The 13,873-nt window shown below is 38.3% G+C and overlaps 6 protein-coding genes across 6 annotated transcripts; all 6 read left to right on the top strand.

Moving 5' to 3' along the window:
* The first annotated feature begins 228 nt into the window (after positions 1 to 228).
* Positions 229 to 1,186, top strand: AT1G08180 (cyclin-dependent kinase inhibitor). The gene has a single exon (NM_100692.3). The coding sequence runs from the start codon at positions 471 to 473 to the stop codon at positions 804 to 806; it is 336 nt and encodes a 111-aa protein (NP_172296.1). The 5' UTR covers positions 229 to 470; the 3' UTR covers positions 807 to 1,186.
* A 654-nt stretch (positions 1,187 to 1,840) lies between these two features.
* Positions 1,841 to 2,778, top strand: AT1G08170 (Histone superfamily protein). Its single transcript, NM_100691.2, has one exon. The coding sequence runs from the start codon at positions 1,875 to 1,877 to the stop codon at positions 2,604 to 2,606; it is 732 nt and encodes a 243-aa protein (NP_172295.1). The 5' UTR covers positions 1,841 to 1,874; the 3' UTR covers positions 2,607 to 2,778.
* Positions 2,779 to 3,230: 452 nt separating this feature from the next.
* Positions 3,231 to 4,098, top strand: AT1G08165 (uncharacterized protein). Its single transcript, NM_001123774.2, has 2 exons — positions 3,231 to 3,491; positions 3,584 to 4,098. Exons 1-2 carry the CDS (start codon positions 3,399 to 3,401, stop codon positions 3,632 to 3,634), a joined length of 144 nt encoding a protein of 47 aa, NP_001117246.1. The 5' UTR covers positions 3,231 to 3,398; the 3' UTR covers positions 3,635 to 4,098.
* Positions 4,099 to 5,114: 1,016 nt separating this feature from the next.
* AT1G08160 (Late embryogenesis abundant (LEA) hydroxyproline-rich glycoprotein family) lies at positions 5,115 to 6,134 on the top strand. The gene has a single exon (NM_179281.2). The coding sequence runs from the start codon at positions 5,210 to 5,212 to the stop codon at positions 5,873 to 5,875; it is 666 nt and encodes a 221-aa protein (NP_849612.1). The 5' UTR covers positions 5,115 to 5,209; the 3' UTR covers positions 5,876 to 6,134.
* Positions 6,135 to 6,318: 184 nt separating this feature from the next.
* Positions 6,319 to 9,356, top strand: ATCHX5 (Cation/hydrogen exchanger family protein). The gene is made up of 4 exons (NM_100690.3): positions 6,319 to 6,775; positions 6,857 to 7,876; positions 7,981 to 8,640; positions 8,740 to 9,356. The coding sequence occupies exons 1-4, from the start codon at positions 6,473 to 6,475 to the stop codon at positions 9,202 to 9,204; spliced, it is 2,448 nt and encodes an 815-aa protein (NP_172294.2). The 5' UTR covers positions 6,319 to 6,472; the 3' UTR covers positions 9,205 to 9,356.
* A 961-nt stretch (positions 9,357 to 10,317) lies between these two features.
* CHX6A (cation/H+ exchanger 6A) lies at positions 10,318 to 13,612 on the top strand. Its single transcript, NM_179280.4, has 4 exons — positions 10,318 to 10,751; positions 10,847 to 11,866; positions 11,961 to 12,623; positions 12,847 to 13,612. The coding sequence occupies exons 1-4, from the start codon at positions 10,473 to 10,475 to the stop codon at positions 13,339 to 13,341; spliced, it is 2,457 nt and encodes an 818-aa protein (NP_849611.1). The 5' UTR covers positions 10,318 to 10,472; the 3' UTR covers positions 13,342 to 13,612.
* The last annotated feature ends 261 nt before the right edge of the window (positions 13,613 to 13,873 follow it).

The following is a 13,873-nucleotide window of genomic DNA, read 5'->3' as shown; positions in this document are numbered from 1 at the left end:
CCAACCATTTGTACGTATTTAGACATACAATCGAAGAATGATGTGACACATGAGACATTAATTTGGATAAGCTTCTCCGTTAACATTCAAGTTTTAATAGGTAACAAGGGTAATTAACCAAACTTATATTCAAATTAATTACGTTAAACAGTAAACACAAATGAATCTAACTAACTAATTGACTCCGGCATAGTATTTCTATAGGTTTGGACATAGGGGCAGTTGAAAAGTTTCACTTCTAATTCCCAAGACAATTAAGTTGCACAAAAAGCATTGAATATCCGAATATTCAAGATTAATTCATACATGTACATTTTCGCAAAATACAAACTCTTTAATCCCCTTCTTTTTTCTCTCTCTCTCTCTCTCTACCTATATGATATCACTTTCTATATTCCAATTTCACTTTCAAATTAATATTCTTTCCTTTGGAAGGTAAAAGCCCACGAAACTTTCACATCCATGTGACCATGTCTAAGCTTCTCGAGACCCTAGAAGAAGAAAAGACAGTAGAGCAGAAACCCAGAAGCCAAGAAGAAGAAGATCATCAAGATAGCTCGAAGAAAGAAGAGTTGTTAGAATCTCTGTGTACTCCAACTTCAAGTGATCACAAGATTCCGGAGGTGGAGACGTGTCCTCCGCCGCCAAGAAAGCGACCGCGTGAGATTTCTCTCACAAAGAAGACAAGATTGTCCAAAGATCTTCGGTTCTTTGAAGCCACCGACGTCGGGAGCCAAGAGGTAGAGACTTTATTTGTTCACGAACCAAACCATGTCCGTAAGAAACGAAGGAGTAATAGTGCCTGAATCAAATTTGATTCTGTAGATATACTCTTCTTTCTTTACTTGATTTACACATAATTTTCGATCACTTTTATATACCTATTTTAATAAATCTTTAGTCCGAATTCGTATTTTCTTATGGGATTTTAACTCTGGTTCTGTACATGATTTTGTATATATCGATCTTCTTCTTTTTTTTTGTAAAAATGGTGGGATATGATTTTGTTTCTAAGATTTAGCAGGGTTAAGAACTTAGAGATATGAATGGGAGACTAGTAGGTGAATTATGATAACCATCTATCTTTAGGTGTTTAGGGTTAAAAACATAATTACTTTGGTTTGGTAGTGATTTTTTTTTGTTAGTAAAAAAATTGGCATTGAATGATTCAGACATCGAACATGACATAATTTATAAATTAAAGATTAGATTCATAATGATATCTGTGTTATGATAATAATTACTCGTCCCTAATTACTCTCTCCTAAGTCCCAACGTTCTTTATATCTGAGATCCTTTTTTTTTTCTGCTACCACAAAACCATGAAATAGAAAGAAAAATACAATACGAACTAGAAAAAAAAAGTTTTTTAGCGATCAGATAATTAGCGGCCAGTCCAAACATGTTTCAAATTTGTAATGAAATGGAATGAAACCTAATTACATTGTTTATGGGAACGAAATTCTTTTCTAAACTGGTGCTGGTGAAAGGGTGATCGTGGTGTCGTTTGGTCACATATAATTTCATTAAAAATATATAATGGAAAACAAAAATTATATTGTGTAAAATTAAGTACGGTTAAGGATGTTGTATTGGGCTTTTGAGACCCGTTTAGATCTAGTCATTTAAGCCCATTTATATGCCCACCGGGCTTTGGGCTAGTTATTTAAAACAGATACGAATCACCGGATAAGTTTTTCTTACTTTTTAGTTTTTATAACCACCGCGTAGTAGACAGTTAATCACCAATGCTAAGGTATTCGAACGACACGTGGCACCACATGTCAATCGCAGAAGTACTGTTACGACCCATCCCAAAACGCCCTTTTTAAATCTTAACCACATAACATTTTCGGTTATTTCTAACGAAGAATATGGCGCCGAGAAAACCAAAGGTTGTTTCCGTGACGAAGAAGAAGAAAGTAGTGGAAGAGACAATCAAAGTAACCGTCACGGAAGAAGGAGATCCGTGTGTGATCACCGAGACAGCGAACGATCAAGAGACGCAAGATCTCACTTTCTCCATTCCCGTCGGAGAAAACGTTACTACCGTTGAGATTCCAGTGGAGGTTCCAGACGAACGGTCACTTCCCGTCGGAGAAAACGTTACCACCGTTAAGATTCCGGTGGATGATCGAGATGAAAGTTCACCTCAGCCGCCGGAGACTCCGGTGGAGGTTCGAGATGAACCTTCACCTCAGCCACCGGAAACTCCCGCTTCCAAGAGTGAAGGCACTTTGAAGAAAACAGATAAGGTTGAGAAGAAGCAGGAGAATAAGAAGAAGAAGAAAAAGAAGAAGAGAGACGATTTGGCGGGAGATGAGTATAGGAGATATGTGTATAAGGTGATGAAGCAAGTGCATCCGGATTTAGGTATAACGTCGAAGGCGATGACGGTGGTGAACATGTTCATGGGAGATATGTTCGAGAGGATAGCGCAGGAGGCAGCGAGGTTAAGCGATTATACAAAGCGGAGGACGTTGTCTTCGAGGGAGATCGAAGCAGCGGTTAGGTTGGTTCTGCCTGGTGAACTTAGCCGCCACGCTGTCGCTGAAGGCTCTAAAGCTGTTAGTAACTTCGTTGGTTATGATAGTAGGAAACGTTAGTTGGTTTTGATTCCCTAATCGTTGTATCTTTTTTCGTGTAATGTTTTTTTCAACTTGACTGTTAGTGTAAGGTTTAACTTAGAGAGTATGGTTTCTATAGTTGTATTTCGTTTTATGTTACATGTTCTGTAGAATATATGTTATGTTGTTGAAAATGGAGATGGACTTGATCATTTGAATCGTGGTTTATTTAGCTTTCATATTTTGTTCTCTTACATTTGTTGTGTCGTTAAAATTAGTGACATCCACTAAAGTAATTTGATCTTGTGTGTGTTTGTAGAAACAGAGCCATTGACAAGTGATGCAGAATAAGGGAAAAGATAATGGGAACTATGGAAAAGGTAAAAGTAAAAAGTACTCACTACATGCTGAGCATTGAAGTTGGTCGCCGCATATCCCTTGAAAGATCCTTTCTCCTTGACCTTCTCCACCCCAACCTCTACATATATTGATACACATACATGAGAACGTGTCTGAGTATATATGTGTTTTTGTACCATAAAAACACACAACCAACTCAGAATGCATAACAACAATATATGCATAAGCAGCACCACCAAAAGGAATATACCATAAGTTATTCGATATGTAGAAATATATCCCCCCCCCCCCCCCAAAAAAGGTGAAAAATAAAAATTGATCCCACTTCAACTGTATCAACTTATACTAATTACAAAGGCATACTTTATTATACAAAAAAGCATGTATCATCACTTTGCAATAACTTTTTAAAGTTTCACTAGTGTCACATGCATTTTCTATAAAACTATCTTCTTGTACCTTTCACAACTAATGAATTATGATCGCCATCTCTCACCCGGTGCCGGTAGCATGGCTAATAATAAGAGCAAAGTCGAGCCAAAAACTCACGAAGAAGATCTTCGGGTTAGTCGTTTAATGATGATTATTATCATTATTTTGTTTACCTCTATTCTTCTAATAATTATGACTACTCTTCTGATCTTGTCCTGAACCAGTCTAAGGGATCACCGACACCTACTATAGGCTATAATAAGAAGAGTCGATGAACATGTTTGGAAGAGAAAAGAGATCAAGATTTTGACCGACTTGAAAACGTAAGTGTGGTCAACGGCAACCACAATGGATAATAGTCGAACATCATGTGTCTTTCTCTTTGACCGGGCAACTTCGGAACCTTTGGCAATGTTTCTCTCTATTTTTAGGTTTTGTTATTGTTGATCTTTCTATAATCTATTTGTAGTAGGTCTTGTTGTTATTTCGATTGAACGGAACATTATCCTCGTTTACACTAATGTTTTTTTTTTACGAGCTGAGCAACACATATATTTGCTCTGCATAAGAAAAAGCTTTAAACTCGATCAAACGCACTCTTGACGGAAGGTGAAAACACAGCACAGAAGAACACCAAAGTTCTTTGTTTTGGTTATAATTTTATCTGCTTGATCACGTTTCTTGTTACATGAACACAATTGAGAAAAGAAAGAGAAAGAAGCTCCCACTTTGCTCTGTTCTGCTTTCTCCGCTTCTTAACGGCTCTGTTAAGTGTTAACGAAACAGATATAAAAGTGGGCCTGGGCCCAAATATATTAAGTCCCTCTTTCGGTCTTAAACTGGGTCTGGGCCCAACTGTTAACAGAAGTGAACTGGTTTTGATACGCTGTCGTTCTGACTGTTCTAAAACCGAAAACAGAGTTAATAAGTCATAATTTTCCTTCTTTTTTTTTATACGGATGTGAATTTATTTCTGCAGAAGAAAGTTGTAACTTACAAAATTGTCTTTGATTGGCCAAAAAAATAGAGCAGGGGAACATATTTCTGCAGAAAAAATGTTATTTGTTTTTTTCCCTTAAGTTCACAACATTTTTTCTGACTATCTTTTTTTCCTTTGCACATTTCGGGAAAGGAATAAAGGCTTCCGACAAAGCAAAGGAGCATAATTAAATAACTAATCATAACAATGTTAGTTAAAGACTTAAAAGTAAAATGGAAATGGAAATTTATCTCTCTATTCAAGAAAAACTTTTAGGCTTTTAGCTGAATGTACTGATGAGTGACGCCTACAATCTCACACAATTCTTTGTTCCTTCATCTATAAATGAAACTGTAGTACCTTCATGTGAATTAGAATGTTGATTTTTGTTATTAACTAAATTGAAACCATACATACACCACACGAAGTCTCCTTTTCTTTATTTTGCTGTGTGTTAATGAAAATGTAATATTTACATGTAAATGCAGTTGTTGATGTTAGATATAAATATGCGTACGACAAAATTTACAGACGAATCGGATAGAGAAAACATAAATGTTATCAACACCCAAGTTGTAGTGTTGTACAACGTTACAAAAAGAAGCAAAGAATTAAAACCAAAAAAAAAAAAAAAAAAAGTAGGAATCTTCCAGCTTCCAAGATTTCTTGATTCATTCACAAGCAATGCTAAAGAATTAAGAATTTTAAATCAGTAGTTTTGTGACTAATCCTTATACAAAGGCAAAGAATCTAATTGTCCGTGTTAGTCCCTTTATATATATCGTCGAACCATATCAAAGCAATCAAATCAATCTTTGCTCTCTATCCTTTCCAAGCAATTAACTGAAGTCCATCAAAACCTTCTCTGACAATGGTGCCTCCAAACCCAGCCCACCAACCGGCTCGGCGAACGCAACCGCAACTGCAACCCCAATCGCAACCTCGAGCACAACCCCTGCCGGGCAGGCGTATGAACCCCGTCCTATGCATCATCGTCGCCCTCGTCCTCTTGGGACTCCTCGTGGGTCTCGCCATATTGATCACATACCTCACACTCAGGCCAAAGCGACTCATCTACACGGTAGAAGCCGCGTCGGTCCAAGAGTTTGCTATAGGCAACAATGACGATCACATCAACGCAAAATTCAGCTACGTGATCAAATCATACAACCCGGAGAAACATGTCTCCGTAAGATACCACTCCATGCGTATCTCCACGGCTCATCATAACCAGTCCGTGGCTCACAAAAATATCTCTCCTTTCAAGCAACGTCCTAAGAACGAGACTAGGATTGAGACGCAGCTTGTGTCCCACAATGTGGCACTGTCTAAGTTCAATGCCAGGGACTTAAGGGCTGAAAAATCAAAAGGGACGATCGAAATGGAAGTGTATATAACGGCTAGAGTGAGCTACAAGACGTGGATTTTCCGGTCGAGAAGACGTACGTTGAAGGCTGTGTGTACGCCGGTAATGATCAACGTTACATCAAGCTCGTTGGATGGATTCCAGAGAGTGTTATGCAAAACTCGTCTTTAGTTTGATTTATCCTCATCTTGAATTGGTTTCATTTGTGTGCAAAATTTGCTATATGTGACATTGATTGATTGTGTGTGTGTTTTTCCTTTTTAAATTTCCTCTTTGGTTTTGTTCTTTTCTGCCAGTCATTCCATTTCTCTTTTCTTTTCATCATTAATTATTATATTTTTTATTTTTTTGGGCTTAAAATGCTTTACATTTTTATTGCTCTGTAAGTGATTCGATTTTTATTTCTAATAATATATGACGATTTAATAACTTCATCAAGATTTTTATAACGTAAGATTACATGCAAAATCCGTATATGTCGGGATCTCTAACAAAACTTGGATAGACACAAATTGATGGAGGTTCTTAAATAAGCAGAGAGGTAAAACAAACATATAAATTAGTCGCCAGGTACGTAAACAGACAGTTAACAACAACAAGATAAAAAAAAAAAATAGAGAGAGACAAAGATTATCAACTATTTTTAGTAGTGTTAATTTCTTCTAATAAGACAATGTAACACCAAGATTTTGTAATTTTTTCTGGAAACTGTAAATCTCTTTCTCTTGATCTTTTTCTTCTCTTGAGAAGAAAAAGAATCTAGGAGAAATGGAGTCGCGTAACGAGGCATATGAGGGGGCATACAACGCAACCTTCTGGGGGGATTTCTCATATCATGGATATGGCTTTAGTGAAGACGGGTCCAAGTTCTGCGAACAAATACCGATTCTTGTGAACTCTTTTGGCGTGTGGGAGAAGCTAGATTTACCTATACGCGGGATGAAGATATGGGACTACAGTCTTCCCCATCTCGAGAGCGTAATCGTCCTAGTTCTCTGTTTATGGCAGTTTTTTTATTTATCCCTAAAGAAGATAGGCCTCCCTGTGCCAAAGATCACCTCCATGATGATTGTAAGAACCCTTTCTTCCTCTTTTGTTCTTTTGTATAAAAGTTGTTTGCATTGACTGATTGATCGGAAAATTATGTTGAAGGCCGGGGCAGCTTTGAGCCAAACGAATCTTTTGCCGAATGACTGGACGATCCAGCACATTTTATTCCCGGATGATACTAGGCCAAAAGTGCCTGAGACGCTAGGTGGGTTCGCTTTTGTCTTTTATTGGTTCATCGAAGGTGTTAAAATGGATGTTGGGATGGTTAGGAAGACAGGTACGAAAGTGATTGTAACAGGAATTGCCACTGTTATTCTCCCCATTATCGCGGCCAACATGGTGTTTGGTAAGCTAAGAGAGACCGGGGGGAAATACTTGACAGGAATGGAGTACAGAACAATTTTATTCATGCAGAGCATCTCGGCATTCACGGGTATCTCAAGGCTATTAAGGGATCTCCGGATCAACCACTCAGAGTTCGGCAGGATCGTGATTTCGACCGCTATGGTGGCGGATGGAACGGGTTTTGGTGTTAATCTATTTGCCCTTGTGGCTTGGATGGACTGGAGGGTTTCTGCGCTGCAAGGCGTAGGAATTATCGGATATGTCATATTCATGGTTTGGGTTGTGAGACCGGCCATGTTTTGGGTGATCAAACGGACACCACAAGAGAGACCGGTGAAGGAATGCTTCATCTACATCATACTCATTTTAGCCTTCGGTGGTTACTACTTTTTGAAGGAAATTCACATGTTTCCGGCTGTTGGACCCTTCCTTTTGGGTTTGTGTGTGCCTCACGGTCCTCCTCTAGGGTCTCAACTGGTAGAAAAGTTTGAAAGCTTTAACACTGGAATCCTTTTGCCACTTTTCTTGTTCTTCTCAATGCTGCAAATCGATGGACCTTGGTTAGCTAACCAGATCGGTCAACTAAGGCATTTTGACGGTCAGTTGTATGAAGCCTTGACCATCATCATCGTTGTCTTTGTCGCCAAGATTATCTTCTCAATGATTCCTGCATTGCTAGCCAAAATGCCTCTGACCGACTCTTTCGTTATGGCACTCATCCTCAGCAACAAAGGAATTGTTGAGCTGTGTTATTTTCTGTATGGAGTTGAAAGCAATGTGAGTTCCCATATTTAACTTTATATTCAAGACAATTCAACTCTCCAACACTTAATGTTTTTTTTTTTCTTTCTGTCTTATAAGATTATTTTGTTGTGTTACAGGTTCTTCATGTGAAGTCCTTCACGATTATGGCAACGATGATTTTAGTGAGCTCTACGATATCACCAGTGTTGATACATTACCTATATGATTCGTCAAAACGATTCATTAGTTTCCAGAAGCGGAATCTAATGAGCTTGAAGCTTGGATCAGAGCTGAAGTTTCTAGTGTGCATTCACAAAGCAGACCACATCTCAGGGATGATCAACCTTCTAGCACAGTCTTTTCCTCTACATGAATCCACAATAAGTTGCTACGTGATTCACCTCGTCGAGCTTGTGGGTTTAGACAATCCAGTCTTTATCTCCCACCAAATGCAAAAAGCCGAACCTGGAAACCGGTCTTATTCAAACAACGTCCTAATCGCTTTTGATAACTTCAAACATTACTGGAAATCGATATCGCTGGAATTGTTCACATGCATCTCAAACCCTAGGTACATGCATCAAGAGATTTACTCGCTCGCTCTCGACAAACAAGCTTCTTTTCTCATGCTCCCTTTCCACATTATATGGTCCCTTGACCAGACAACGGTGGTCTCAGACGATGTCATGCGTAGGAACGCTAACTTAAATGTCTTGAGACAAGCACCTTGCTCCGTGGGGATCTTTGTCCATCGTCAAAAGCTTTTATCTGCGCAAAAGAGCAGTCCGTCTTTTGAGGTAACACATATTTGAAGGTTTGATTGTTCCATACGCTAATCATTAGTTTCCGTGCTTGAATTTGTGTTTACGTGTGAAACTTGATTTGTCTAAAACCAGGTCTGCGCAATTTTCGTGGGCGGGAAAGACGACAGAGAAGCCTTGGCATTGGGAAGGCAAATGATGAGGAATCCGAATGTGAACCTGACAGTGTTGAAGCTAATCCCAGCGAAAATGGATGGGATGACTACAGGGTGGGATCAGATGCTGGACTCGGCAGAGGTTAAGGAGGTTCTGAGGAACAATAACAATACTGTTGGACAACATAGTTTTGTGGAATACGTAGAGGAGACAGTTAACGACGGTTCCGACACATCAACACTCCTTCTCTCGATTGCTAATTCTTTTGATTTATTCGTGGTGGGGAGGAGCGCCGGAGTAGGGACCGACGTGGTGAGTGCATTGAGTGAGTGGACGGAGTTTGATGAGTTAGGTGTGATTGGAGATCTGTTGGTGTCTCAAGATTTTCCCCGTAGAGGGTCGGTGTTGGTGGTGCAACAACAACAGAATGTAGCTTGTAGATGATATTACATTGGCAACTACTCTTTATTCATTTATAAGATACAAAAAATAGAAATACACTTCTCACACGAGACACATTTGTAGCCCCAAATTTTTAAGTGACAGTTCGTCTCCGTGGCCTTGTGATGATAACATTTGCAAATATGACTTTAAATTTAATTGATTCCACATAATTTTTTAAAAACAATGAAATCAGAAAAAAATAGTACATGTTTTATAATTAAATTAACATTCAATGTGAGAGTTACATCTATTTACATGTTTTACAAGTTTTAATCTCCTTTTCGCTATACAATAAAGAAAAACGGCAAAAATAAGCAAACTAGACAAATAAATTACATAGCAAATTAGTATATAGTCTTAAAAGACCTACTTGCCACCAATTTGATCATTAAAAATGATGAGAATTTCACGCACGTAGTATACATTCAATGAAATTACCCAATTAAAACCTTTAGAGGAATCTATTACCAACCAATAGGAATTGAGTTCAAAATGGTTTGTAGGTGATTTACACTTGTTCTCATTTCTTTATAGTCTTAAGACCACAAATACGACTAGCCAATGAATATTTAATGCCTAACTACTTGGAAGAATCTTAATCCTGTGATTATGCTTTACGTATACGTAGGGTTCAAGCATTAATTAGTAATTTTGAATTTGGAGAAATTTTATAAGAGAGTAATTTGGTATCCTGACCTAGGTACAATATTCTTTAGTTTATATTGTTATTTATCTTACCCTGCCTTGATTAGTAAGACTCTTTTAGTATCCATTTTCCTTTGCTATATTATTTGGTTTAATTTGCATGCTTAGCTGTTTGAATGACTTAATTTGTATGGTGATTTTAAAGTATAAGTTCCTATTTCACCAAACATAGAAAAAATTGTCAAAACAAAAATATATATATCCCTGAGAAAGTGTGCAAGTGGATGCAAAATTCCCTAAATATATATCGTTATATGTATAGCTTTGGCGTTGTTGATTGGTGAAATAGACGATGTACAATCATACGTGTGCTAATGTTGACAAGGAACAAGAGATGGAGAAGAATGAAGCTATAAAAAGAAAACAAAATGGGTAAATATTAACTGTACCTGAGATGCGTATCTGTTGTTTGCTGGTTATTCGACCTTAATTAGTCAACGTTTATAACAAAACCATCCCTAGTCTTCTTCTTTCCCAATCGAATTACAAACCCTAAATCATTCCATTAGATCTTCTTGATCCCTAAGCAAGTCTCTTCGTTAACTTTTGTCTTTCTCCTTAAAATGGCTACAGAGGAGATAGACATGAGTTATTGGGACGTGTCATGGGGAGAATTCAATGAAGACAAGAACTCGTCTATCTTCTGCGAGTCACACCCTCACATAGTAAATTCGCACGGGATATGGGAGGTTATGACTTTCAAGAGAGGGATGAACTTCTGGGAATATCCGCTCCCGAATCTCGAGATCTTAATCTTTTCTACTTTTTTTATATGGCGGCTTCTCGACATCTCATTCAACAAAATTGGTCTTCGAGTACCTAGATTCACATATATGATGATCGTGAGTTTTCTTAATCTCCCTCTTCCCTCCACGTTTTAAATTTTAAAATCAGTACGGTGCATATTCCTAAACGTTGTAATGCCTTGTTGTTGAAGGCAGGGATAATTTTAGGTCAAACTTGCCATTTCAGCAACAAGTCTTGGATCCATGACATTTTTTTCCCTGATGATAACCGACCAAAGGTGGCCGAGACCCTAGGGGCTTTCGGCTTCGTTTTATATTGGTTCCTCAAAGGTGTGACCATGGATGCCGAATTGCCATTTAGGACGGAGAAAAGGTCTAGTGTGATCGGATTCATTACAGTAATTATACCCTTGATTTGTGGCAGCCTCACTTTTAGATATAGAGAACGAAGAGGGGACTCAAGCATATTAAGGATGGAATACAGGTTGATCATATTCTTGCAAAGCATATCCGCGTTCACGAGCATCGACACACTCCTAAAAGACCTCCAGATCAAACACTCAGAGTTTGGGAGGATAGCCCTCTCTGGGGCTATGGTGACTGACATGTTGGCTTTTGGTGTAACATTTTTTAATGCAATCTACTACGAAAAATTGTACGGCTTCATGCAAACCGTAGGTTTCTGCCTCTTTGTCGTCGTTATGATATGCGTTGTGCGGCCGGCTATGTATTGGGTGATCAAGCAGACTCCAGAAGGGAGGCCGGTCAAGGATTTCTACCTCTACTCGATTTTTGGGATTGCTTTCGCCTGCTTCACTTTTTTTAACAAGGTTATTCATCTTTTTGGACCCGCGGGATCATTTGTTTTCGGCTTGACGGTTCCAAATGGATATCCTTTAGGTACTACTTTGATTCAAAAGTTTGAGAGCTTTAATCTTGGCTCTATTTTGCCACTCTTTGGATCATTAACCATGATGCAAGTAGATCTCTTACGGTTGTTCAAAGAGAGTGGAGATTTAATACGGATGGAGGGTCAAATCTATGAGGTCATTTCCTTTATTCTTTTGGTGAATACCACAAAATTCGTTGTTACCACCATAACCGCGTATGCTTTTAAAATGCCCTTGAGAGACTCTTTTGCTTTAGCCCTTGTGCTTAGTAATAAGGGGATCTTCGAGCTCGCCTACTACACGTACGCGGTTGAATTAAAGGTGCGTACAATTAAACTCTTCTATATATATTTAAAGTCAGAAGAATTAGTTTATTTTCATAAAAATTAATCAAATCTTTGGACATGTTTCACAGCTAATAAGGCCAGAGGTTTTCACAATCCTAGCTGCCTACACCCTCTTGAACTCTATCTTTATACCAATGCTCTTGGAGCTCGTGCATGACCCAACCAAAAGATTCAGATGCTACCGAAAAAGGAATTTGGGCATCTTGAAAGACGGTGCGGCTCTCCAATGTCTTATGTGCGTCTACAGACCTGATCACATAACTTCCATGACCGACCTCTTGGAAACTTTTAGCCCATCACAAGATTCCCCAATGGCGTGTAACATACTTCACCTCGTCGAGCTTGTGGGTCAAGCCAATCCTATGTTCATTTCCCACCAGTTGCAAAAACCAGAGCCCGGAAGTACTTCTCTGTCTGACAATGTCATAATCTCCTTCCGTGGCTTCCAAAGACAATTCTTTGAATACACATCGTTGGATATTTTCACTTCCGTCTCCGTGTCCCAACACATGCATGAGGACATTTGTTGGCTAGCCCTATCCAGAAGCCTATCTTTGATTGTGCTTCCTTTCCACCGAACCTGGTCCGTTGATCGATCCACGGTTATCTCCAACGATGATAATCTGAGAATGCTCAACGTTAACGTCCTGAGACGAGCCCCATGCTCTGTTGGAATCTTCGTCTATCGCAAGCCCATCGTTGAATCTCATATGGCTAAGTCCCACAGCAAGGTGCTTTTCATTTTATTTTGAAAACTAATTAATTATCCGTTTGGGTACGTGAAAATACAAATTTCAGAATTTTATAAAATCTAAAAGAATATTTTTGCAACGTCTAAATGAAATTAAATGCTGAAAGAAAATCTTTTCATTTTCCTTTACCATTTATGATGAACAAAAGAAATGGTACTAATATATTAGCATTTTTAACCTGATAAAACTCTCATCTTTGCAGATATGTTTGATTTTTAACGGTGGAAAAGACGATAGAGAAGCTTTGGCGATAACAAATCGAATGAGACTGACAGAAAAACGAACAAGGCTAACGATCATAAGATTCATTCCAAAATCTTCTGAAATGGATAACGATGAGTGGGAGCAACAGCAATCGATTAACCTAAAGGAGTCCGTGACTAGCATCGTTGGGTCCAACATCAAAGAAAATGATGCCAAGGTGACATATATCGATAAGGCGGTTTCTGATGGATCTGAGACCTCAAGAATCTTACGAGCAATGGCAAATGATTATGACTTGTTTATCGTTGGAAGCGGCAGCGGAATAGGAACTGAGGCTACTAGCGGAATTAGTGAATGGACAGAGTTCAATGAATTGGGACCTATTGGAGATTTATTAGCATCACATGAATATCCTTCAAGTGCATCAGTGTTGGTTGTTCAAAAACAAGTGTACATTCATCATACAAAAAGCCAAAGGAGAAAATCTTTCTAAGAAATAATGCGAGATATGTTCAATGCTCAGCTTTTCAATGTTGTATTTCTCTACATCAATAAACATTAGTTTTAGGCTGCTTGAAGTTATGGAGTAATTGATTCGAGTTTCTTCTGGATATGATGATATAAACTTCACGATTTTTTTAATCAAATTTTGAGTTAACAAGATTAGAGTAATTTCTTGTGGCAGTGCCTGCTCTATGATAACGCCTTCCAACTATAGCTGCCTTTGTTATCACAATTCAAAAATATATATTCTCTTGTAGTAACAGGGTCTGTTTAACATACACACTTTGTCACGTTATAATTAAGTTTAGTATGTGTTAGAGATATCAGAGGGAACAGAGCAAAATACTCTGTTTTTCTCAACAAAAAGAGATTTTGGTACCTAACAGAGTACTCTGCTCTGTTCCCTTTGATAAAAGATTGAATTTGAGGTCTTAATTAATGGATCATCTTATTAAAAATGGGTAAAGCGTTTATTTAGACTGCCTAAAGAGGTCATTTTATTTTAAAGTAATACAACTTAC

Source organism: Arabidopsis thaliana (genome assembly GCF_000001735.4).
Source record: "Arabidopsis thaliana chromosome 1 sequence".
Lineage (NCBI taxonomy): Eukaryota > Viridiplantae > Streptophyta > Magnoliopsida > Brassicales > Brassicaceae > Arabidopsis > Arabidopsis thaliana.
This window is presented reverse-complemented; position numbering and strand designations above follow the sequence as displayed.

Excerpts from the sequence above, each read along its gene's own strand:
- AT1G08160 (NM_179281.2), top strand. The coding sequence starts at position 5,210 with ATGGTGCCTCCAAACCCAGCCCACCAACCGGCTCGGCGAACGCAACCG.
- ATCHX5 (NM_100690.3), top strand. The coding sequence starts at position 6,473 with ATGGAGTCGCGTAACGAGGCATATGAGGGGGCATACAACGCAACCTTC. Across the intron at positions 6,776-6,856 it reads AGATCACCTCCATGATGATT|GCCGGGGCAGCTTTGAGCCA; the intron begins GTAAGAACCCTT and ends ATTATGTTGAAG. Across the intron at positions 7,877-7,980 it reads TGTATGGAGTTGAAAGCAAT|GTTCTTCATGTGAAGTCCTT; the intron begins GTGAGTTCCCAT and ends GTTGTGTTACAG.
- AT1G08170 (NM_100691.2), top strand. The coding sequence starts at position 1,875 with ATGGCGCCGAGAAAACCAAAGGTTGTTTCCGTGACGAAGAAGAAGAAA.
- AT1G08165 (NM_001123774.2), top strand. The coding sequence starts at position 3,399 with ATGAATTATGATCGCCATCTCTCACCCGGTGCCGGTAGCATGGCTAAT. Across the intron at positions 3,492-3,583 it reads CTCACGAAGAAGATCTTCGG|TCTAAGGGATCACCGACACC; the intron begins GTTAGTCGTTTA and ends GTCCTGAACCAG.
- AT1G08180 (NM_100692.3), top strand. The coding sequence starts at position 471 with ATGTCTAAGCTTCTCGAGACCCTAGAAGAAGAAAAGACAGTAGAGCAG.
- CHX6A (NM_179280.4), top strand. The coding sequence starts at position 10,473 with ATGGCTACAGAGGAGATAGACATGAGTTATTGGGACGTGTCATGGGGA. Across the intron at positions 10,752-10,846 it reads GATTCACATATATGATGATC|GCAGGGATAATTTTAGGTCA; the intron begins GTGAGTTTTCTT and ends TTGTTGTTGAAG. Across the intron at positions 12,624-12,846 it reads TGGCTAAGTCCCACAGCAAG|ATATGTTTGATTTTTAACGG; the intron begins GTGCTTTTCATT and ends TCATCTTTGCAG.